At 36.2% G+C, this 23,915-nt stretch overlaps 2 protein-coding genes across 7 annotated transcripts in view; one reads left to right on the forward strand and one right to left on the reverse strand.

Annotated features, from left to right (window-relative positions):
* Positions 1-23,915, forward strand: part of CNOT4 (CCR4-NOT transcription complex subunit 4) — a 138,267-nt gene that overhangs the window by 101,203 nt on the left and 13,149 nt on the right. For 4 of the 6 annotated variants that reach the window (XM_029922958.1, XM_029922964.1, XM_029922970.1 and 1 more), the window contains exons 9-10: positions 2,123-2,372; positions 3,200-3,697. In XM_029922958.1, the coding sequence (XP_029778818.1) occupies positions 2,123-2,372; positions 3,200-3,697 (748 nt within the window). Of the gene's footprint in view, positions 1-2,122; positions 2,373-3,199; positions 3,698-8,682; positions 11,008-23,915 lie in introns of those variants that run through there. The other 2 variants (XM_029922984.1, XM_029922989.1) reach the window with 1 other exon arrangement.
* Positions 12,266-12,767, reverse strand: FMR1NB (FMR1 neighbor). The gene has a single exon (XM_029953868.1). The coding sequence runs from the start codon at positions 12,765-12,767 to the stop codon at positions 12,300-12,302; it is 468 nt and encodes a 155-aa protein (XP_029809728.1). The 3' UTR covers positions 12,266-12,299.

Below are 23,915 nucleotides of genomic sequence, written 5' to 3' on the forward strand. Positions count from 1 at the left end.
TTGGGATTCTCTCTCTCTCCCTCTCTCTTTGCCCCTCCCCTGCTCTCTCTTTCCCCTTCTGTCTCCAAACAAACAAAGATTTTTTTGATAATAAGTTAAAAATAATTGTAAAGGGTATTATTTTCAGGATATTATAAATATTGGTGTTTTTAAATAAATGTACTACCTTCCTTTTTAATAGGTATCTAAGAAATTCAAATACCAAAATGTTTTGTTGCTCTGTTCTTCATTTAAAAAAATATATACATGCTGTTTTTTATAACAATCAGAAATTTTACATCATTTTTTATTTCCCTGAACACATCCTTCTGTTTCCATGGCCATTATAGAATATTACCTTAATACAATATAGTTTACTCGTGACAGGCATATACTTCTCTCAAATAAAAATAGACAGGAATTTTGATTTGGAAAAATATATTTTTCTGACACAGGCTAAAAAATGCCAATTTTCTTTCTTCTGAAAAATTTTTAAGTTTATTTATTTATTTTGTGTAAGAGAGAAGCATGTACATACAAGCAGGGGAGGGGCAGAGAGAGAGAGGGAGAGAGGGAAAATCCCAAACAGGCTCCTGCTGTCAACACAGAACCCGAGGCAGAGCCCGATCTCATGAACTGTGAGATCATGACCTGAACTGAAATCAAGAGTCAGGCGCTTAACAAACTGAGCCACCCAGCCACCTCTTTCTTCTGAATTTTTATGTCTGGTTTTGATTTGATCAAAGCAACGTATATAACTACAGATTTTGACAAAAATTATTAACCATAAACACTAAAATTATACTAGACATTCTTTAATGCAATGGCTAGAGCTATTTTACAATTGTTTTTCATTCATCCATAGATGAATATTACATTTTTGTAAAGGAGACAAGTTTTAACTGCAATGTTAATCATATTTTCATTTTCTAACTGTTGTGTTGAGGTGTCTTGTTCATATAAGTGGGGGGAAGAAAGAGTATTATATCAATGTCGAATTTTTGAACTCCTTCTGAATTAAATGCCTAAGAGTCCTATAAAGATTGAGGCACCTGATAGCTCAGTCTGTTGAGTGTCTGACTCCTGGTTTTGGCTCAGGTCATGATGTCACAGTTTCTTGAGTTTGAGCCCCACATGTAGCTCTGCATTGGCAGCCAGAGCCTGCTTGGGATTCTGTCTCTGCCCCTCCCTTGCTCATGCTGTCTCTGTCTCTCTCAAAATAAATAAACTTAATGAAATTTTTTAAATTAAAAAATTATGTAAAGTTTTATCATAAAAATTATTTTTTAAGTGTTAAATTTTGAGAAAGAAGAGTGTGAGCAGGCGAAGGACAGTGGATCTGAAGCAGGCTCTGTGCTAACAGCAGACAGCCCAATGCAAGGCTCAAACTCATGAACTACAAGATCATGACCTGAGCTGAACTCAGACGCCCAACCAACTAAGCCACCCAGGCATCCCCAAAATTATTTTTCTTAAAGATTTTTTAAAGTTTATTTACTTATTTTAAGAGTGGGAGAGAGAGAGAGAGCATGTGGGGAGGGGTCAGAGAGAAAATCCCAAACAGACTCTGTGCTATTAGCAAGAAGACCCATATGGGGCTTGAACTCACATACCATGAGACCGTGACCTGAGCCAAAATCAAGAGTCGGTCACATAACTGACTGAGCCATCCAGGCGCCCCTCCTAAAAATTATTTTTAAAGATGTGTTTAGACACAATTAGATCTCCTTTCCATTTTTTCTAAACTTAAGTATTGAGAATCACCTGGTTTGCAAAAGATCACCAGTCTGAATATTTCAAATACATTTTTGTTGGTCTCAGAAAGTTTTTGCTTTTGGTCAAAATACTATAGTTACATCCTAATGAGTGAGAAATATTCTTTTCTTTTTAAAGTGAGAGAAGGTAGGTTCTGAAAGGAGAGGAGACTGATGTCTTTTCAAGGAGGGTCAGTTTTAGAAAACAGGACATATGTAAGGTGATGGATTTTTTTTTTTGAAAATTCATGTTCTCATAAAAAAGTTTTGAAGCATCTCAGTTTGAAGACCATTGTTCTAATACCTTTTGTTGCAGGTCTTTTCAGTGATGGCTTATTAAAGTATATAAACTCCTATTGATTATTCTTTTCTCTTCCTGTTTTGTTTAGATATCTAACAGTGATACGCCTTCACCACCACCTGGTTTATCAAAATCCAATCCAGTCATCCCCATCAGTTCATCCAATCACACTGCACGGTCCCCTTTTGAAGGAGCAGTAACTGAGTCACAGTCGTTATTCTCAGATAACTTTCGCCATCCCAACCCGATCCCCAGTGGGCTTCCTCCTTTCCCTGGCTCCCCACAGACGTCCAGTGACTGGCCGACAGCCCCAGAGCCCCAGAGTCTCTTCACGTCAGGTACACGACAGTGCTGCCGCGTGCGAGTCATTCCACTCAGACTGGAATGCGACCTTATGGAGGTGTTTTTACCCCTGTGCCCCGCTCTCGCTTTTTCGTAAAGTTGTAAACGTTTAAACTGCGTGGAATAGGATAGCTAGATAAGTAGTTGTATGACCTAGAACTGCCTGTGTTAACAGATATCTCTAGGAATCAAGCATTCAGATAATTTTTCTGATAATAAAATGCTTATTCCTCTAGGAATTATTAAGGGCTTACATATTTAATCATATTTGTGTTTACATAGTTAAATTTAATACTTTTTTTCTCCAGATGACAGAGAGGTATGATAGTTAATATTGAAAGCTATATTTTGGCATTTTTGAGCCATTTTCATTTTTATTCATTTTAAGTTTTCTTATTAATGTGAAGGATGCCATAGAGTTAACATTGACAATATAGCACCTATTATCAGTGGAGCAGACAATTTTAAAAAATCATAAAATTTAAGTAAATACTTTTTCATTAAGTTGCATTATTTTCCAGGTTTGGATTATGAAAAGTTGAAAGTACAATTTGGAGTTTCAAGTACTTTGTTTTCTTTGATTAACAAAATCACTTTATATCATTCCGTTTTTTTGAAGGCAATAAATTAAGAATGAAATCATTGCCAAAAGTATATGAGGACTTTTATAATGTTGTAATCTTAATGGGCTAAGAAATCATACAGATTTTGGATATATTTGCCTTTATCTCGTAATATGAGGTGTTTCGCTAGTGTGGACACTTCATTCAGTATGCATGTAAACTATGTATTTTAAATTCGTCACTAATTGTCTTCCCAACAGAAACAATCCCGGTATCGTCCTCTACAGACTGGCAAGCAGCATTTGGCTTTGGTTCTTCTAAACAACCAGAGGATGACTTGGGTTTTGATCCCTTTGATGTCACTCGAAAAGCCTTAGCAGACCTGATTGAAAAGGAACTGTCAGTCCAAGACCAGCCTTCCCTTTCGCCCACGTCTCTTCAGAACTCCTCTTCACACACTACAACCGCCAAAGGTCCGGGCTCTGGATTCCTGCATCCTGCTGCACCGACAAACGCCAACTCTCTCAATAGTACCTTTTCAGTCTTGCCACAGAGGTTCCCTCAATTTCAGCAGCATCGAGCAGTTTATAATTCATTCAGTTTTCCAGGCCAGGCAGCCCGCTATCCTTGGATGGCCTTTCCACGCAATAGCATCATGCACTTGAACCACACAGCAAACCCCACCTCAAATAGTAATTTCTTGGACTTGAATCTCCCGCCACAGCACAACACAGGTCTGGGAGGGATCCCTATAGCAGGTAGGTTCACTTATAGCCTTTGAGAATTTGTGAATAACTCATGCCTTCAGGTTGTGGGGTGGGTTGGGAGAGAATTTTTGAATAACGGAGAGTACTTACTATTCTTGGAAATTCCTCGGGGGCAAAAAAAGTCCTTATAATAATCTAAAAATTTTTTAATTGGATGGATGCCTTGTAATATTGAGCTTTATAAGGATGGTGGAGTATTTTAACTAGTTAAAACTTGGAAGCATTTTACTTAACAGGGTAGTTAACCAAACTTTTGTACGGAATATAAATGCACAAAGAAAAAGAAAAAAAACTGGACTCTGAAATTATGGTGCTATGAAGTTTCGCACCATGGTAAAAATTCTGATTAAACATTCTAAAAGTAAAATTATTTAAGAAAAAATTTTAAATATGGTAATTAGTGAGAGCATGAGGGATAAAGCCATTCTCTACTTTGGCAGTTACTTATTTTGACTGATAGGCGCACACACACACAAACTGTGCTTTATGTTAGCAAATACCTAATATTTGAGAACTCTTGATTATTCATGCTTCACAGATATTTGTATATCTGTGTATAAGTATACTTTCTGTGAAAAAGCAATCATTCAAGGAGAGAGATTTTCCCTTTTTGTCTGTCATGTTTTTATTTCTAGGAAAAATATTTGGTTCCTATAAGTGATACCAGAATACTCTGGTACAGTACAGAATACTGCTACCCTTGAAGGTTTCAGAACTTTGGGGTTTTAAGGCCCCATATAACATTTATTAGATCAAGTGACTTCGTTATCTAATCCTTCTTATTAATAGGCTTTTTAAAAATTTATTTAATTTGGACTTTAGAGATGACTGGTAAAAGAGAGAGTTTGTTTCTCTCCTGATTCTTTCAAGTAGAATAGAATTCCCTCTGTTACATAATTTGCAAAATTTATTTTTATCTCTTGTCATGGCCTTTAAGATAGGGCATGGCACAGTGTTATCGTAATAATGTGCCATTCCCAGCCAGCCGTGTGCTCACTTGTGTTTAGCAAGGTTGATAGGTAACTTTGAAGAGACCCATCAGACTTCTTTGGCTCTGTTCCCTTTGTGACCAACCACATTTCATTTTGTTTTCAAGACAAGTAAATGGGTTGAGGCAATATGGTTTGTGGCTTTTGATACAGTGAATTTAACAGTTGACTCAATGAAGTTAATTTACATGAGCATGAGCATGATAGAGCACCAGTGTAGTGGTTTGTATATTGGTGGAACTCATGATATTTGTTCATTTGATTATGGTAGTTAGTAGGTAATTCCAAGTGGCGTTTTCCCATCCTCTCCTTCTACATGATATTCACTTGTGAAACACTTAAGTATTCAGTTCCTGATAGTGCTTTTTCCCTTCCATTCAAGACAGCATCTTAAGAGTGTAATTTTGTTTTGTTTTGCTTCAATCATTTAGGAATGTGGCATTTTAATGACCAGTAGTGTATCTTATCACTGCTTATAACATTAAGTTAAGTTCCCCTAAATATCCTCAACATTTAAAAATAAAACATTAAATCAGTTATAATGAATATTTGGGATTCTGTTTGTCCAGCAAAGAACTAGGCCGTGTGGGTAATACAAAAGGAGTATAAAATATGGATACTATTTCCAGGTATTTTGCAGTATAGTTGAAAAAATAAAATTAATATTATGTATGAGAGTGGTGACTGTATGATACTGGAATCTGAGAGACCTCAGCTGAGCCTTTAATTATTGGGGAGGCTTCATTGAAGAAATAGGAGCTGATCTGTACTACAGTATCTTGGATTTGGGCTAGTGGGGAAAAGAGAAGGACCTTCTATACTGATGGGACTTAGTAAAGGCGTAGAGGCAGGAATTGTGTGTAATTTCATTAAGAAGCAGCAGAACTGCCTTCAGTAACTAAAGGGACATGCTTCATGTATTGGATAAATAGAATGGATGAGAACATGGAGAACTCTGACAGCAAGGGAACAGTCTGCACTTGATACCACAGGAAGAAGGGTGCCTTTGTGGGGCTCTAGTTCTTAGCTGTCTTCATTGTGTACTTTTATTTGACTTATTACATGACCATCTTCAGTAAGTTATCTGTTCTTCTGATTTCACAGTTATCATATTGTCCATCAGCACAAAAATAGCAGTTTTAACCCAGATATTTCAAACCCATATATATATTGTGAAAATGCCACAGTAGTAAGGAATAATTATGGATTTGTGAGTGTAGTTGTCCTCATGTTAATCATTTAAAATCTTCATCTAAACTAGATATTTGTGGGGGGGGAAACCATGGCATTACATTATGGTCATGTCTAATTGGGTTTTCCTTTTAACATATACTCAACTGTAGAACATAAAATACTTTTTTTCCCCAGAAATTCTAAGAATGAAGTCACCACCTTGTACGTCCTGACTCATTGTCGTATTTTGTGGGAGGTTGTTAGAGCTGCTTATTTCAGGTTTTCCATTTTTGACTCTGCAAACTTGTTTTTTATTTAAATGGTGACTTATGATTAAGCTTATTTATTATACTACTTTCAAGCCTCTGATGACAAGAGAACTTTTAGTTTAAATGCACCAAAACATTTAAAATTGTTATCAGGAGTTACACAGAATACTCTCATTCATATAAATATTTGGCAAATATCTCAGGAAGCTAAAGGTTTTAAACCTCAAACAGAAAAGTTTTATAACTGTAGCCAGATGATCTGGGATTAGAGATGACAGAAAGTAAAATTCTGGAACACTATATACATTTTAACTGTGTAATTTGAAGCAACTTAACACCTAGGTAGCATCTGCCTTCCCCACCCCTAATTGTAACTCAGTCGTACTTGAGTTGAACTGTTGAAATAGGTTCAACTTTGTTTCCTGCAGTGAATGTCATGGTATCTTATCAGGGTATATATTGGTTAAGTGCTTCATAAAAGAGAGTACATACTGTTTCTACAATACCTGCCATTTAAGATCTGCTTGGACAATATTCAACACTGGAAAAGGCACGTATGTTTATTTATTCTTTAGATTCCTAGAGCCAAACAGGGTTCCTGACCTTTACAAGCAAACAGTCAGGTGTTAGTCACCTATATATCCTACAGATGCCATGTCTATATGTATTATATATTTGTATTTAAGTGTTTAGTTTTGGTTTGTTTCAATTAAACTATTAAAATTTATATATCTGAAACCTATCGTGGGAAAGACAGTTGCCAGAGATTTGACAGAAATGCAACTTCCATTTCTTTTGCCTAAATGAAAACACTTTTTTATTGTTGAAATTTAGTTATTTTCTTACTTAGGTAAAATCTTTTTAGCAGCGTTTTCTTGGTTGTACATCCAGCTTAGAAGGACTTTTGAAATAAATATTCTTTGGGGAAAACTGGTTAGTGGGCAGGTATAGTAAGTCCATTCAGATCTTTATTATTGAGGCTATGTGCTTTTGTTTAAGGAAGGACTTTTCTTGTCCTAAAAAGTGACTTACCTTGTTCAACTCCTTCATTTTAGAAATAGCAAGGCTGTGTTCCAGAAAGGTTAAATAATTTGTTAAAGTCAAACATTCAGTTAGTAGTAAAATTAGGATAAGTGCCCAGATCCCACATTCAAACTGAAATGTTTTGCCACTACAACATAGATGTTTGCCCTCACAAGTGAAGATCACTAGCACGTACTTTTAATTTGGCTTTCTTCCCATAGTAATTGATTTATGCTCTCACACACTTGCAGGTCCCCTTTCATCAGCAGTATCTATTCGTGAGACAGTTGGCCAGCTCTGGGATGTGTCCTGTAGTTACAAAGTAGAATGAAGTTTATCAACTTGATAAACATTAGTCTCTTGCTTAGTCCTTATCAGTAACATGTTCTCACCAAGAACTCCCATAGTCTAAAATTTGCTTTACACAGCCTCCTTGCTGTATATTTGGAGTTTATAGAATCATTGCCAATTTACTGAAAAATTATGAAATAACTTGTTCTTAAGGCCAGAAGTCTTTTTCTCCGTGTTGTCTGTTAAATCTGTCAGTTAAGTATTTTGAAATGTAATTTTGCAGATTTGTTTTTCAAAGAACACTCTGCCAAGATGTTTTTTATCCATTATGCTAAAAATTATTTGGAAAACAAATCATAGTAAGTCTCAGTCTGTAAGCATTGTTATTTTTTAAGATATACTTAGAAAAATATTTGAAAATGTTTAGGATTGGATTTTTTCATGTTTTTGTGCATTCAGTTTTTGTGAGAGGACATTTTTCATTACATTTGGTTATTGAATTAGCTATTTTAACAGTGACTTGATTGAATTTTGAGTCATGTGTAAAACAAAGTCACTTGTACAATAATTATCAATTATAATTAGGAGAACTGATCTCATTTCATGTATAGTTCTCTGACCTAGAAGTAGTCATCTTTGCTTTCAGTCAATTGGATCATTATGTTATTAGCATTTCACTATTTTCTCATGACTTCAGAAGTACGCATTGAATTTTCAGATACTGTATGGTAATTTGCTTAGTTAATATTTGTATCTTTTTATTTCCTTTTTAGAAACATAATTTCTGCCTCTAAAACATCGATTTGTCATTTTTCCTTTTAAAAATCATGTTTTCACATCTGTGAATTTATTTTTAATTTTTTTTCACAAAATACTATTACTGTTAGAGGAGTATCTGAATTTAAAAGGGGTCCAATTGGCTTGGAAAAGAATGGCTTTCCTGGTCTCTTTCTCTTTTTTTTCCTTTTTGTCTATTTATAATCCTAAATCTATAATATTTGTTCTTATATCTGACATAGTATTAAATTGAAGGGTGTGTTTATAGTGTAACTACTTTCTAGGTACTTGATAAGTTTATATTTTGAAATTCATGTCTGTTTCACACCCAGATTCCAGCCATTAAGCATGTATTTTATATATGTAATAGTATTCCAAATATTGAAATCATTTTTAAAGGGACTGTTAACAAATCTAGTCACCCATAACTAGACCATGACTGACTTTTCCACAGGGGAAGAAGAGGTGAAGGTTTCGACCATGCCACTGTCAGCCTCTTCCCATTCATTACAACAAGGACAGCAGCCTACAAGTCTCCACACTACTGTGGCCTGACAGCAGAGCTGAGAGGAGAGGATTAGACTCTGGGCTGCTTGCATGGGCAACCGGATTTGTGCATGCTTCCTTTCTGATTTCGCATTTAATGTACACACCCAAGAGAGCCGATATAAACGTTCCTCATGCCTCCAACTAGTGTGTTACCTCATAGTTGCTGAAGTATTTCTTCATTAGGCCTTTAACCCAATTTATTAGCATAATGATTTTGGCATTGTTTCTCATGAGTGATACTATTTTTAACTCACACAAATAAACTTGTAGTACTAATTAAGATCCCAGATGAGATTAGCTAGAATTGTTCTCATTTTGGCTCTATTATTGAAATTATGCAAAAATAATGGTAGTTCCTTGTTTTCTGACTTGTGAAAAAAATGGTAAATATCCTAATATCCTCATGAAAAATTTGAAAATTTAAGAAGATAATGTCTATTGCATTTCTTTGAATACTTGAGAAGAAAGAATACATACAACATAAAACTGGTGGTGTCGCTTAATGCTCAGAAGGATGTTGTCAGCATTTATTTTTAGTTGTATGGATTTATATCCTATATTAATGCATTACGTGTTTAGAAACTGTTTTGTTGTCTCTCATTTGCACATTTGCACTTTTTTTCTGAATGGTTGTTAATTATATACAGAAGGTTAAAAGATAATTATTATAGACTAAATGCAATATCTCTATTCTAATGCACTGCCTAGTATACCAGGAAATGCCTCAGAAACAGAATTTCAACTTACAGTTGATTTATCAGAAACTTGAATTTGGGGTAAACATTGTATGTAAGAAGCAACCATAGTAGTGTGATATTTTTACTGAACAAATGGTAGTTCTGTGAGACATCTGTTTTGAAACTTCATTGTTTAATAATTGAAATATGATAGTAAAGCTCTATTACAAGTACCCGGCCAGCATGAGACTAAGGTGGAGGAGAAGAGACTGGGGAGCCTCTAAAGTTAGGCTATGTAAATTGTTGTCGGAAAGTTTAGTCTCAGGGGATAGTGGAGTACTTTATTAGGACATGATGCAAAGTGATGTTTTTGGATAATACACAATTTTTAAAAATAGTTTTAAAGCAGATAATGAAGGAAAATAAACAATTAAATCCTGAGCGGTGGACAAAATAGAAAACATGACTATATTCTGCCTACATTAAGTATCTGGGAAGAAAGGGGAAAGTCAGCTCTCCTCTTGACATTTTCAAAAAACAGTTGTGATAAAAGATATTCCTTTCTTTTTTGAAAAATATTAAAAAGTAACATGAATACCAAAAAAGGAAGCCTATTTAAAAAATAATAATAATTTAAAAACATGTTATTAGGAAGTGATACTTAATATCATGTTGGGGTTTTCAAGGGTACCTCTACATATAAAGTCTGACTCTTTTTTATTAGGCATAATGCAGCAAATTGAATGGCTTTGTCCTCAGGCATCGCAGGTAAACTAAAATCTGTTTTTAGCTATCCCTTGATTTGGTTAACTGACGGTCTGGGAACAGCTAATTATGTAGCCATTTAAATTTTTTTCCGTAAAATTCTGCATAAATGACAATCTCTAATTTCTCTTCAGTGTGATTTTAGGGCAGCATTATAAGAAATTTAGAAAATACAAATGAAATATTGTAGACTTCTTAGAAGCCATTTAGCATGGTTTAATTTCCTGTAAGAGGTCAAGACATCCACTTACTGTCTCCTATGATGCTAAGATTCCTAGGCTTTGTTAACAAACTTGGGCTTCCTGTAATGAAACTTACTACTTACTGTATAGCTTTCTCCAGCCCTCAGCGCAAGCCTTTCATTGCCTGGATCTTCTTAAAAAGACAAATGATTCACTCCCATTTACTTTACTTCTCTGTGTTGAGAGATACACCTGTTAAACAGCGCTTCTTTCCTGTGGGCGCTTTCTCTCTCCTTTCTCCTTCCTAGCCAGGGCCAAAGGTGTCCAGTAGTTTGTTCAGCCTTGCTAGGACCCAGCACTCCCTCCCAGCTTGCTTCTGCATCCCCTACACGTTGACACACACCGTACATCTGGAAAATGCTTCCTGGGCCTTTAGGCTTCAACTTACTTGTTTTCTGATTGAATAGCTGAAGATTATCCTTTAACTTTGTAATTTCAAGACCTTGCAAACCTAGAATAATATGCCTTACCATTTTGCTTATTTAATATCCCATATAGTATATTTCTTTTTTAAAATGAAGTCTTCGGGTCAGGATGGCTCAGTCGGTTGAGCGTCTGGCTTCGGCTCAGGTCATGATCTCACAGTTTGTGGGTTCGAGCCCCATGTTGGACACTGTGCTGACAGATAGCTCAGAGCCTGGAGCCTGTCTTCAGATTCTGTGTCTCCCCCTCTCTCTGACCCTTCCCTGCTCAAACTGTCTTTCTCTCTGCCTCTCAAAAATTAAAAAAAAAAAAACAACCCAAAAAACATTAAAATGAGTCTTGAAATAAAGTTGTAATTAATTATGTTAAAGCACAGAAGAAATGACACAACACAGGAGAAAGTGCCACTTGATATAGCAAGTAAATTGACGAGGCCATATAAATGATGGTGAAGAATGAAAAATTCTATAAAGCTTCAGATTAATTTTTCTTACGTTCCTTAATGATTGATGTGCCATGCACAAGGGAAGCTTTTTATGCGTTTACATCCTAACTTTTAAAAAATAGGTAGTCTGTTTCTTAATTTGGGAGTTTTTAAAGCCAGAGTTCAGAACCCTTTGGATGTGCTAGCAAAGTTATGAATGAATTTGTATGTATGTACAGCTGTCCACTTTTTCCTGAAGAGAAAATCCATAGTTATTACAAGTTAAAGGGTTTGGTGACATCCCCCCACTCTCCAAAGAAAAGTTAAGAACTGCTACCTTGAGATGGTTTTAGTGCCACCACAATGGAGACCTGGAGTGAATGAGTTAAGTCGTGATGAACGCCCAGTGCCTCTTTTTATTTTCTGAAAGATTCCAATAGAAAATCCTTTCTGATTAATATTTTCGTTTTCACTGTACTGTTGGATTTTGTTTTTCCAAGTGGCGCTCTTATATATTCTCCCCTTATTTCAGCAAAGTATTAATCAAATATTTGAGTGCCTATTCTGTGTAGTGACCTGAGTTAAGTCTCGAGGGGTACAAGGTTGAGTTAAGCACAGATCCTATCATCCAGGATAACAGTCTAGTGACAGTTTTATTTCAAATTGTTTCTATAGGGTCAGCTCTTAATATAACAATGAGAACAGCCACAGCAGTCAAGACTCATTTTATTATTCATCGCTCTGACTGTGGCAACAAAGGGGTTTTAAATATTGATAGCTGAGATTTTTATTTTTTTATTTTTTTTTTTGATGCACAAAAACAGAACTTTATTTTATATTTGGAAGTAAACACGACAAAAATAAGAACGAAGTTTTGTCCTGAAATGCTCCAACAGGTTTGGATGACTGGGACAGTGTCTTCTGCTCTGAATGGCTTGTATTCTTCTCAGTGGGAAAATAACACTTTGTTCTCTTACTGGTTTTCACCACCTCATTTTTTCTCATCTTCTGCTGTTTTCTCTATCGTCTCAGCATCTTTCTTTTCTTTCTTTCTGTGTTTCTTCATATTCTTTACAATTTTGTTGACTCTCTTTGGTAAAGGATTGGCCCGTTTGCTCCTCCACCAAAAAGAGGAGCAACAAATGGGCAGGCATCCCAGGATGATCGTGGCGATCACACCAAGCACAGACATCCGGCACGTCTGTGTAGGCTTATCCTGTAGTGGGGCCAAACAGTTGACGTTACTGATCTTGGAGGATGAAAAACAGCATTTATTTGCCAAACATTCAGTCTTCTTATAATTTTTCTGCTCATTGCAAGGCTTCACCACCTGATTCTCCTGTGGAATGCATGTTGTTGGAAAGAAGAAATTTAACAGAATTTCCTGTGTGGAAGTTTTTTCCAGAGATTGCTCATCAGCAGTTTCATTGCTCCACACGTTGCTTTCACTTGAAGACATAGAATTTGAGGATCTTGTTGGAAAGAAAAAATTTAACAGAATTTCCCGTGCGCAAGTTTGTTCCAGAGATTGCTCATCAGCAGTTTCATTGCTCCACACGTTGCTTTCACTTGAAGACATAGAATTTGAGGATCCGGCGTGGTGGATCCATGCTGAGAGCGAGCCGACAGCTGAGATTTTTAAATAGATGATAATTTGGAAGGAGTGGAAAAAGTCTCATTAGGGAAGACATACCTTCCTGACTCTAATTTAAGTATCTTAGTTGTGTGTGTATGCTCATGTCTCTAGCTCTTAGTGTCCTGGGTGTTAAGTAGAGCTTTCTATATATATGTTCTTTTAAAGAAAACATTTGAATGCATTGTGGCTGTGCACATTTTTACTGGCATGGCCGCTATTTGTACTGTGTTCCAAATACCTTCAGGACTGCCACAGCTCTCTTTTACTGCAATATAGGTCCATAGGGAGCTACTCCCACAGAGGCATTGCCTCAGAAAGCCAAGAAAAAGGAATGAATTGCAGGTGCATAGAAATCTTAGAAATGAAGACCATCCTGTTATATATGCATACATTAAAACTGGGGGATGTTTTCTCTTGTTGAGTTACAAGGTTTTAGACTTCTTAATTTATTTGATCTTGAAGTTCCCCCAAATTGCTTAATTAGCTTTAAGAGATGGATATCATACAGTTGAACACAGTAACTTTTTAAAAAGATTATCTATCTTATAAAGAGATGACAGCCCAAAGCAAAGATACATGTGTCTTTTTTCTATAAAATATGGACCAAAATCAGTTCTCCAGTGTCAAGTCCTCTGCCCTTAGTGGTATGTCTTGTTTCACTCAGCCTTTTCATCCGAATGAGTACCTGCTACATTGTCTCCTTGTGCTGAGTAAATGGCAGTATATGCAGGTATTTACACCTGAAATGTTTAGTGAACTAATCAAACACTATGCTAATACAAAAGTAGAATGGTAACTAAAGAAGTTAATGTAAGCTGGTTCAGGGAAAGCCTTCACTAAAAAAGTATGGGGCTTTTTAATTTTGAAGGATGGCTGAAATGTAGATAATGGAGGGTAAAATACAATAAAGGGAACAGATTGGACAAAGAACCAGGGGCAGAGATGAGAGTGGTCCATAGGGGTTAGGAGAGAAGGACAGTAGGGAGATGAACTCACCTGAGGTATACAGGTCGTACAGAGAGGTGGAGAAAGTGCTCAAAAGTCTTGAAAACTAGGAAGAATAGTTTACTCAGATGTGGATATGGTCAATGGTAGAGAACTATAGGTTCTTTGGTAAAGATGTAACTCAGTTGTAGCATTTTAAGAATATTAATTTGGTGATGTGTTGCTTGAAATTAGGAAAACGTTCTAGTATGTCATTGCTGACCAGTGCAGATAAGATGGTCTGGATTAGAACAGTAATGGAATAGGAATGGAGAAGAAATTATGAATTAGAAGCCAGAAAACATGAAACCTAAGAAAAGGCCTTTAGGTTTGTCTAGGTCTCTGGTGATCTTTAAAATGTAACTTTCATAAAGGAAGCCAGATTCCTAGGATCTGTGTGAAAATGTTACAGATATGGATACAGAAATTATTGGTAACTTACTTAAGACATTTGGCAACTAATGGAAGGAGAAAAACAAGATACTTAATTACTAGATGGGTGGTAGGGATTAGAATGCATTACTTTTAGATACGGTGGATACTTAAGTATTTAAAAGCAAAACATAAAGGGCCAATTGAGAGGAAGACTTGGACAGTGCTAAAGAGAAGGCAGGCTGATCAGTAGGATTACAGATTTTGGTAGTGTTGGGAGGAGAGAAGTTCCTGAGATGAGGTTAGGTTATGGGTTTAGCTTTAGAAAGGAGGGTCTTGTTCTCTGTAGGAACAAGCAGAAAATCTAGCAGAAAGAATGCAAGATCAGAGAAAATTAGAATAGAAGAAAGGACTCATATCAGTAATTATGAATGCACGGTGTGTGAGAATGGGGGTCCAGAGCAGAGATGGGATTCTGTAAAGATAGGCGATCAAATAAATCTGTAAGAATAAGCCTAGAAGTGCAATAGAAAGAAATTCAAGAATTGCAGAATAAAGATAAGGATCAAATTTGAAACTTTTGGAGTCCAAATATGTATGGTTTTGGGTTTCTCTGGTTGTGCACAAAGCATCAAGAATAGACAAAGCAAATATTGAGAGTTTGGTTAAAAGATGAAGAAAGGAATACAAAGATATTCAAGAAGACAACATTGAGGGGTGCCTGGCTGGTTCAGTTGGTGGAGCATGCAACTCTTGACCTCGATTTCATGAGTTGAAACCCCACATTTGGCCTGATGCCTACTTAAAAATAAATAAAATAGATGATTGATAGATAATAAAAATTTAAATAAAAAAGGAGACATCATTGAAACACTCTTGTAGTCAGGAAAAGTAAGAACAATGGTGTGTGTGTGTGTGTGTGTGTGTGTGTGTGTTGAAGGGAGTTCAGTGACTATAGGTTTTGGTGAGGATAAAGAACAGGCATAATGTTGTTAAAGGATTGACAGATTAGGAAACTGTGGTCAGTGTGATGACCATTCAGTGTTGAATAGTGAATGAAATCCAGGGAAAGGGTGGTAGATAAATGTTTAACATTGTACTTCTGGAAAGGTGGCTAGAATTTGTAACCCCTGTAATCTCTTATCTACTCGCTTTTCCTCTAGTCATTTCTTGAGAGTAAGAATGCAGACTGCATGAGAGAATTGAGAAAGCATGATACCACTTGGTGAGTCCTAGGTCAGGTTTTTTGTAAGTTGGTGACCAAAGGAAAGCTTCCCACAATGGAATAAATATTCCTTCCTCAGTGCGGTAGCAAGGCATGGAAGCAGAATTCAGGGGAAGGCTTGGGAAGAGCCAGGGGTGAGACTGGACAGGTGTAGGTGAGCCCAGTGAGTGTGACAGACAGCAGACCTGTTTCACACTGGAAGTTTTGAGGCAGTGGGTGTGGTATATGATGTGGGGTAGTTGAAGAGCCCATGTTACAAGTGTGAGCTAGTTTCTCCCATGCTCACAAACTGAAAAGAACCGCTTTCCACTTACACAGGGAAGTGTCTCTTCTTACTTGGTGGTACTGGATCATTCTGCTTTATTTATATAGCAAGTTGGAATTAAGTAGTAGATTGATGAAGAGTAGAAAAGAAAAATTCAGAACTTTATTATAACCGGCTATAAAAACATTTTGACAGTTTGCCCCTAAAGAGAATATGCTATGTGAGTAGATATAAAAAACCTGCAAGTTATTGAGTTAAATCTACTCTTAAAGCGTGTATACTTGGATGTGACCTTTAGGGAAAATTGCCGAAGATACAGTGAAGTAGGGATGGAGATATGGATAAGTGACATTTTTCTCTCCTTAATTAATCAATAGCAAATATGCCTAGTTTTGGAAGCACTCTCAATTTATTGACATTAAATGTTTTTAAACTCACTGGACTTGTTCCATATACGTCAGCTGAAGTATCAACTATGGCATTTACAAGTGATAATACTTGAAAGGACAAGTCATTGCTCAAGAATACTGTTTGTGAAGCCGTGCTGATGGACCGAGAAGCTGCTGCTGCTCAGATTGTCTTTCTGCCCTGCGGTCTGCTGCCACGAATATTAATTATTCTTAGCAACCGTGTATTACTGGATATGCCAGGTTTTAATACCAGCTTCCTTAGGAACTTTTTCCAAGGAATTACTCTTCAGAATTCAGAATTCACAAAGGGAATCCATTCTGTTCCATAGTGTTTTAGAGCATCTACCCTGGGTTTGAGTTACACAGAAATCTAGTTTATAATTGTTAGGTACCTAGAACTGAAGACAAGCCTAAGCAATCTAAGCTGCTTGAGAATTGAACTGAAGTACCTAGAAGCTCCGTGAAACAGCTGGAAGTAGTTGTACTGAAAGAGCCAGTCCATTCTCTCCAGGTTCTTCCGACCATGCTTCCTAAGGCAGCCAATGACTCGACTTTGTTCTTAGTCCACTTAACATTTTACGATTATTTGAAGGGTTCCTAGAAGCTCTAAACTGACCCAGGAAAGTATCGTGCTTAGAACAGTGTTTTTGCTGCAGCTCGTGTTTGATACTCAAGCCCACTTATTATGCTCTTTCAAAAAGCAACACCACAAAAGCTCTTTCCCTTCCATAAAATTTATAAAGCCTTTAAAGCACCCAGTACTTTTTTTTGTTATATTGAGGTGAAATTCACATAACGTAAAATTAACTACTTTAAAGTGAATGATTCAGTAGTCTAGTCTAAATGGTTCATTAATTATCTTACAGTTAAATAGCAAAATAAATAACACACTCCAGTCGTGAGAATTTTGGTTCATTCCTTGTTGGGGCTGTGTGCATCTCATCTAGTAGACTCGGTGTTTTACCTTGTAGACTGAAAGGCCTACAACTATTCCATAACTTCCCAACAGTACTATTTAAGTTTATGGGGGAAGCAACTTTAATAGACGGCCCTTTCAAAGGGAGGAGGAAGGCAAGGGGCTGTTAGGTAAAAGAGCTTTAGGATACATGTTTTCCTGAGTAGGTAAAAAGGTTTGAAGCAACTGTCTGAATAATTTTCAAATGGCAATAATAGTCTTTCTGTCTTTGTGACATTTGATTAGCATTATGTAAGACAAAGTCTGCTTAGCAAAGGTATACCATACGCATAGCTCTCTCTACAGACGTGAAGTTGAAAGTATGAGTGTGTGCACGTGTGTGTGTGTGTAGGTTTATACTTAGTATTTTAATTTAAATCCTCCATTTGATGAATGCAGCAGAGGAAGAAGTCTCAGGCCATTTTTCTGTGGCATTTCATATTTATTCCTGCTATGTTCTGATTAATTAATATGTTTGGGATAAACGATGCATTTATAGTCTGTTTCTAAATTTATTTTAAAAGAAATACCATATTTAAATGCAGTGAGATGACAGTGCGGGTGCCCCTCTCACCTCTGGCCATGTTTTATATGAACAGCTGTTTCATAGCTTTTTCTAATCAGAGTTCACTCTTGCTACTAAGCATACCCATCCCATGTCACACTCTTTGGGAAAACCCAAGGAAAGGATAATAAGAAAACTTTGTATTAGAATAAATTTCATAGTTTTGCAATCTGTGATGTACTCTTTAACAATCCACCTTTTAAAGACCAAGTAGTAATAATGATAGTAATAAACAAGCCTCAGAAAGATTGTGATTTGCCCATAATCACATTCTAAAAACAGTTTAAAGTTCTCTTAGCCCTCACCATCTGAATTTGCTTTCCTGTAACTCAAGGAGAAAAAAACTTCATGATTCAGAATATATCTCTTCTTTAAACGTTGTTGTGTCTTACAGTTTGGTTATTATAGTAGTACTTACCAGTCAGGGGCTTTCAACTGTGAATGTCAGTGCAAATCGTGAAGGCTTTCAAAGTGTCCATCTATTGACAACTGTTATCACAGATCCTGTAAGTTGGGGAAACCTGTATTAAATGTGACCCAGTGATCTTGGAGGAACTTCAGTGGGAGTGGAGGGGGGGTGTAACCTTGCAGGTACTCTCAATGTAGACTTAAAGTAATTACCCATGTCAGAACTAAAATAAAGAGTAAAACAGAGGTGGAATTAAATTTACCCAGGATTTTTCTGCAGTGCCAAAGAGCATTTAAGGACCAGCATGAATGATCACTAGACTGGTGACATCTCTAATATGACAGAATGAAAAAAAAATCGTACAGTAATGGCACCAAGATGTACTGTACTCACACGAACGCTGTCGTCTCAGACGCATCTTGAAGAACTATATGCTACACCATGTAAAACAATAGCATATCTGCTGATAATGGTTCCAATCAAGGAGGTGGTTGTTCTCAGCATAATGAAACAGAGAGAAAGCTCCACAAGGATTTAAAGATGATAATACCATCACCATCTCCAAGAAGAAATGCAGGAAAGCTGACTGCAATCAACTTTTGTAGCCTAGTGCGGTGTCTTTATATGCTGAGATCTTATCTCGAGGACGATGCTAACATTTACACTCTGTTACCGGTCTCTCATGCTGAAATCATGTGTTACGGAGCAGAATGTAGTGATCTGGAACATTACTGGGATGTTTTTAAACATTGTCATTTTCTATGTTGGCACTTGTAAGAAGACTTTATTACCTCTGTAAATTGAGTATCCAGCTAAAGGTAAAAAGAGGCCCAGGGTTATACCTTCGTCCAACCAAGTAGGAAGTTTTCTTACTGGCCTTAAGCAGAATGCTGGGCTCCGTACCATTGTTCCACTTATGTTGAAATATAAGTTTTAATTAAAACTTATAAATATGGATTACAGATATGTATGCCCTAGCAGGTACCCTTCCAACCCCCAACTTAGGGTAAGCTTTGCTACCAGGTATGTTTCTTTTTACTTCTAAGCCATTAATATTCATTACCTCATGTAACTGTGGCCTTCCCCAGACCTGGATAAGTATGACATATCTTGAATTTTAGTGTAGTCAGTACTGTTATGTGTAAAGTCCAAAGACCTCACCTGTATATTAAATGATAGTTGATTGGAATGAGGCCTATTACTAAAATAAGCAAAGGTCTCAGAATCTCCAAATAAATACATCCATCCTTGCAACCTTTGTTTCATAACATATTTCCAGGTTTTAATTCTTGAACACCATGAGTCTTATTCTAATACCTTGTATTCACTTCTCTGTCCAGTTTTTTCCTTTCTTTGGACGAACAAGAAAATCCTCTTTCTCCGTGTAACGGTTCACAATTAGAGAGGGATGTCTTAATTAGATCTGAATATGTACTCACTCCCACAGGATCCCCGACAGGCCTCAACTTTCCCTTTTCAAAGGAGAAAACTCTCTTCCTCTCAGGCTGCTGAGTGTTTATTCGAAGTCTCTGTGATCATTTACCTCCCAGTTACCTCGCCAGTAACCAGTCTACCACCTTGGGGCTTATTTCCAAACTGGCATTTATTTTTACGGAATCATACTTCATTTTTCTCTTCTCTCTCCCTTAAACAGCACATTTCAACAGAAAGCATAGTCTGAGTTTTGGAGTAGATTAACAACTATTGTACTGTTAAATATTGACCTGATAAAGATTTTTGATATTGTAAGACCAGTATTATCCATTTTTCCCAACTCCTGAGTTATTCTAGCTCTTTTAAAAATCATTTAATACTTCCAGACAGTATGACTAAAATTCTGTGTTTTACAAATATGTGTAATTTTTAATTAAAATTTTTCCCACTAAGATGTTAGTATAAGGTTTCAGGATATGGTGAAATAAGAATTGTTGTTTTGAATTTGAGAATGTATTCATCTTATCTCCTTTTCTTCTTTCCTTCCTGCCTTCCTTCACAGTCGGGCTCAACATTGAGAATTGGTTCTGTCCAGACCATCTTTCACAATCTTTTCCAAATTCTGCCAGAATAAATCATGGCTAAAGATGAACACTTATTAAATAAGTGTATGTTTTAAATGATTTTTAAACTAAGGCCCCTTAGTGGACTGGTGGTGAGCATTTAAGTCTTTGAATTCATCATGGTTTTTTGAAATGCTAATCTCCACAGGAGTATTTTCTTTTGTAGATCTGGAAAGGATGCGTTCTTATTAGGACTCATTCTTTTTAAATTGAGACATCATTTGAGAATTGGAAGCACAGAAGTATTTAATTTTCCCTAGTATATGAATAAGTAGCAAGGAGGAGGAAAAAGCAAAATAGTCTTATTTTTTTTAACTAAACATTTCCTATAGCTAAAATAGCTAAATTTCAGAATATACATGCTTGGTTTGAAAAACAAACATTTGTTTGTAAAAGAGTCCCAAACTTTGACAAACATCTCTTTGCTTGTAAATAGTACAATGAGAAAGAACTCTTAAAGTTGTGTACTTGCTTGGTCTGTTGGGTTAGAAATGTTTACCACCATAATCATCACCATGACTATACCCATATCTGTTTCATTTAGTTTTAGCATAAAATAACGAGAAAGCTATTTCATTTCCTGAATTTTTTCTGGAAATTAAGAAATAAAATAAATTATTGTTTTAATGCCTGAAGTGATACTTTCTAAGCTTGAAGCTCATAGCTGGGTTATGAAGAATTTGTCAATTAAAATCATGTTTCAGAAAATGGATAATTTTAGTCTTTTTTTGGGAATTTTTCTGACTTTGACTTAAATCCATGAGATAGGAGCTGTCTTTCAGAAAAAGTTGAGACTGATCTTCATTGTCAAAATAAAAGTAAGCTGTGTAATTAAATGGACAAAAAACTGGGTTTGGTGTTTTTAATAACTTTCAGAAATTTTGGAAATCTTTTAATTTAGAAAATTATAAATATAAGAGATCTTAGAAATTTCAGTAGATACAGTACCATATGGGGATTGCCTGCATAGGTAGCAAAATACTTTGTTTATGAATGCAAACTGAAGAGGAACTCCTACCCCCATAAAAACATGTTATGGGCCCTGAACAATCAAAAGCCATCACTGACTTTGTTCAAAATGGCCAACCATTTAGTGAACCACTAAAGAAAAAAACAGCAACAAGCAGAACAGCTTTTAGGAAAGAAAACGATACAAAGTAGACATTCAGAAAATGTTGAATGAAAGCTGGCAGTTTAGCGAGTGATAGTGGTGTCAGATGGCTCTGGAGGCTGCCAGACCTGGGGGAGCTTCGTGTTACCTGGGGACTTCGAGAAGCATTACCTCGGATTCAGTTGTCCATGAGCTATAATTTACGTCTTGGTTGTACTGCGGTATTCAGTGTTGATTCCCTTCACCACTCCACGATCAGACCTTTTCTTCTGTCTTCTTTGTCTCTGAACTCTGGAACCCTCAGCTCCTGATGTTTTCTTATTTCCTCAACACCACTCCCCCAAAACACACTCTGACAGTTTTTTAAATATCATAACCTAATAACTTTCCTTACCTCCAGTTTTTATTTGTGAAGTAAACATGTACGTGTGTGTGTGTGTGTGTGTGTGTGTGTGTAATTTGTACATCTTCCCCTTAAACAGGCACATATTCACAGGTCAGAAGGTCTCTACAAAATACTTTTTTTTCCCAGAACTTTTCTGAGTAAATGATGAGCCGTTTTGGGAGCTTAATACTTTCTTAAGTAGAGAGCTTTTTTAAGGGCGACTTGTAATTATTAAAGAATTTTTTATTTTGGTTAAACCAAAATCTATTTCACATTTATAGTTCTTGTCAAATACGTGAAGGCAGTTATCACTTGTCTAGTAACTTCTGGAGGTAGATGAAGCATCCTTAGTCTTCCGATCCTTCTACAGAGTGGTTATCACTTGCAACTTGTGCATTGTCATATAATTGCTAATTTAGACATTTCCCATCTATTTACATGGTCTTAATGTTACCATCTTAGAAAATCCATTACCCATTTGTCACATCAAATGTAAGCCTATTGAGTAAAACCATTAGACCCTTTTTTCATACGTATGTCTGGTTAGTTAGAGTTCTTTCATCCTGAACTTTCCTAATGCATTTAAAAAATCTGAATGTATATACCTATTAAGTTTTGTGTTTGATTTGATGTAGTTAGAGTATACTGTTTGTGTATCACCATTTTACAAGCTTGTCTAGTGAATGAACTACGTGATTATAAAGAGATAGCTAAATGTTATTGGTAACATTATTAATAGCATTTGTGTGGAGAATTTGATGATTTTTAATTGAATAGCTATTTTATTACTGATTCTGTCATCTCTAGAATTTGCTTTCATTTGCAGATTTAAATTAACTTTGTAGATTTTGGTGAGCATGATAAAGAACATGGAATCAAAGATAAGGGAAGCAGTATCACAGAAACTTACTATTTTTTGAAAAATTCTGTTCAAATTCCAGTTAATGTACAATGTAACATTAGTTTCAGGTGTACAACATAGTATTCAACAATCCATACGTACAATCCATATGTCCCCCACTGCTTACCACAAGTGCAGGCCCTAATCCCCATCACCTATTTAACCCATCTCCCCCCGACCTCTCTTCTGGTAACCACCATTTTGTTCTCTGTACTTAAGAGTCTGTTTCTTGGTTTGTCTCTCTTTCTCTTTTTTTTCCATGTGCTCGTTTGTTTCTTAAATTCCACATATGCGTGAAATCATACAGTATTTATCTTTCTCTGACTGACTTATTTTGCTTAGATTAATACTCTAAAGCTCCTTCCATGTCTTTGCAAATGGCAGAATTTCATCCATCCATCTCTGCAAATGGCAAGATATTCTTTTTTATGGCTGGATATTATTCCATTGTATGTATGTGTGTGTGTGCGTGTGTGTGTTTATACATACACACACCACAACTTCTTCATCAATTGGACGACACAGGTTATTTCCACATCTTGGCTATTGTAGATAATGCTGCTGTAAACATTGGGGTGTGTGTATCCCTTTGAATTAGTATTCTTTTATTCTTTGGGTAAATATCCAGCAGTGCAATTGCTGGATCATAAGGTACTTCTATTTTTAAATTTCTGAGGAACTTCCATATCATTTTACTTCATTACAGTGGTGGCACCAGTTTGCACTCCCATTAGCAGTTCAAGAGAGTTCCCCTTTCTCCACATCCTCATCAACACCTGTTGTTTCTTTTGTTTTTTATTTTAGCCATTCTGACAAATATGAAGTGATACCTCATTGCAGTTTTGATGAGTGATGTTGAGCATCTTTTCAAGTGTCTGTTGGCCATTTATATGTCTTCTTTGGAAAAATGTCGGTTGATATTTTCTGCCCATTTTTTAACTGGATTATTTGTTTTTTATGTGTTGAATTTTGTGAGTTCCTTGTATGTTTTAGATAGTAACCCTTTATCAGATATGTCATTTGCAAATATCTTCTTATTCCATAGGTTGCCTTTTAGTTTTGCTGATTATTTCCTTCACTGTGCAGAAGCTTCTTATTTTGATATACTCCCAGTAGTTTATTTTTGCTTTTGCTTCCCTTGCTCAGGAGACATACCTAGAAAGAAGTTGCTGTGGCTGATGTCACAGAAGTTACTGCCTATGTTCTCTTCTAGGATTTGTACGTCTTTAGGTCTCACAGTCTTTAATCCATTTTGAATTTATTTTTGTTTTGATGTAAGAAAGTGGTCCAGTTTCATTCTTTTGCATGTTGTCCAGTTTTGTCAACGATTAA

The sequence above is a fragment of the Suricata suricatta genome, chromosome 2 (genome assembly GCF_006229205.1).
Source record: "Suricata suricatta isolate VVHF042 chromosome 2, meerkat_22Aug2017_6uvM2_HiC, whole genome shotgun sequence".
NCBI lineage: Eukaryota > Metazoa > Chordata > Mammalia > Carnivora > Herpestidae > Suricata > Suricata suricatta.

What these genes read in the sequence shown, in the direction of transcription:
- FMR1NB (XM_029953868.1), bottom strand. Translation starts at nt 12,767, where the DNA reads ATGTCTTCAAGTGAAAGCAACGTGTGGAGCAATGAAACTGCTGATGAG.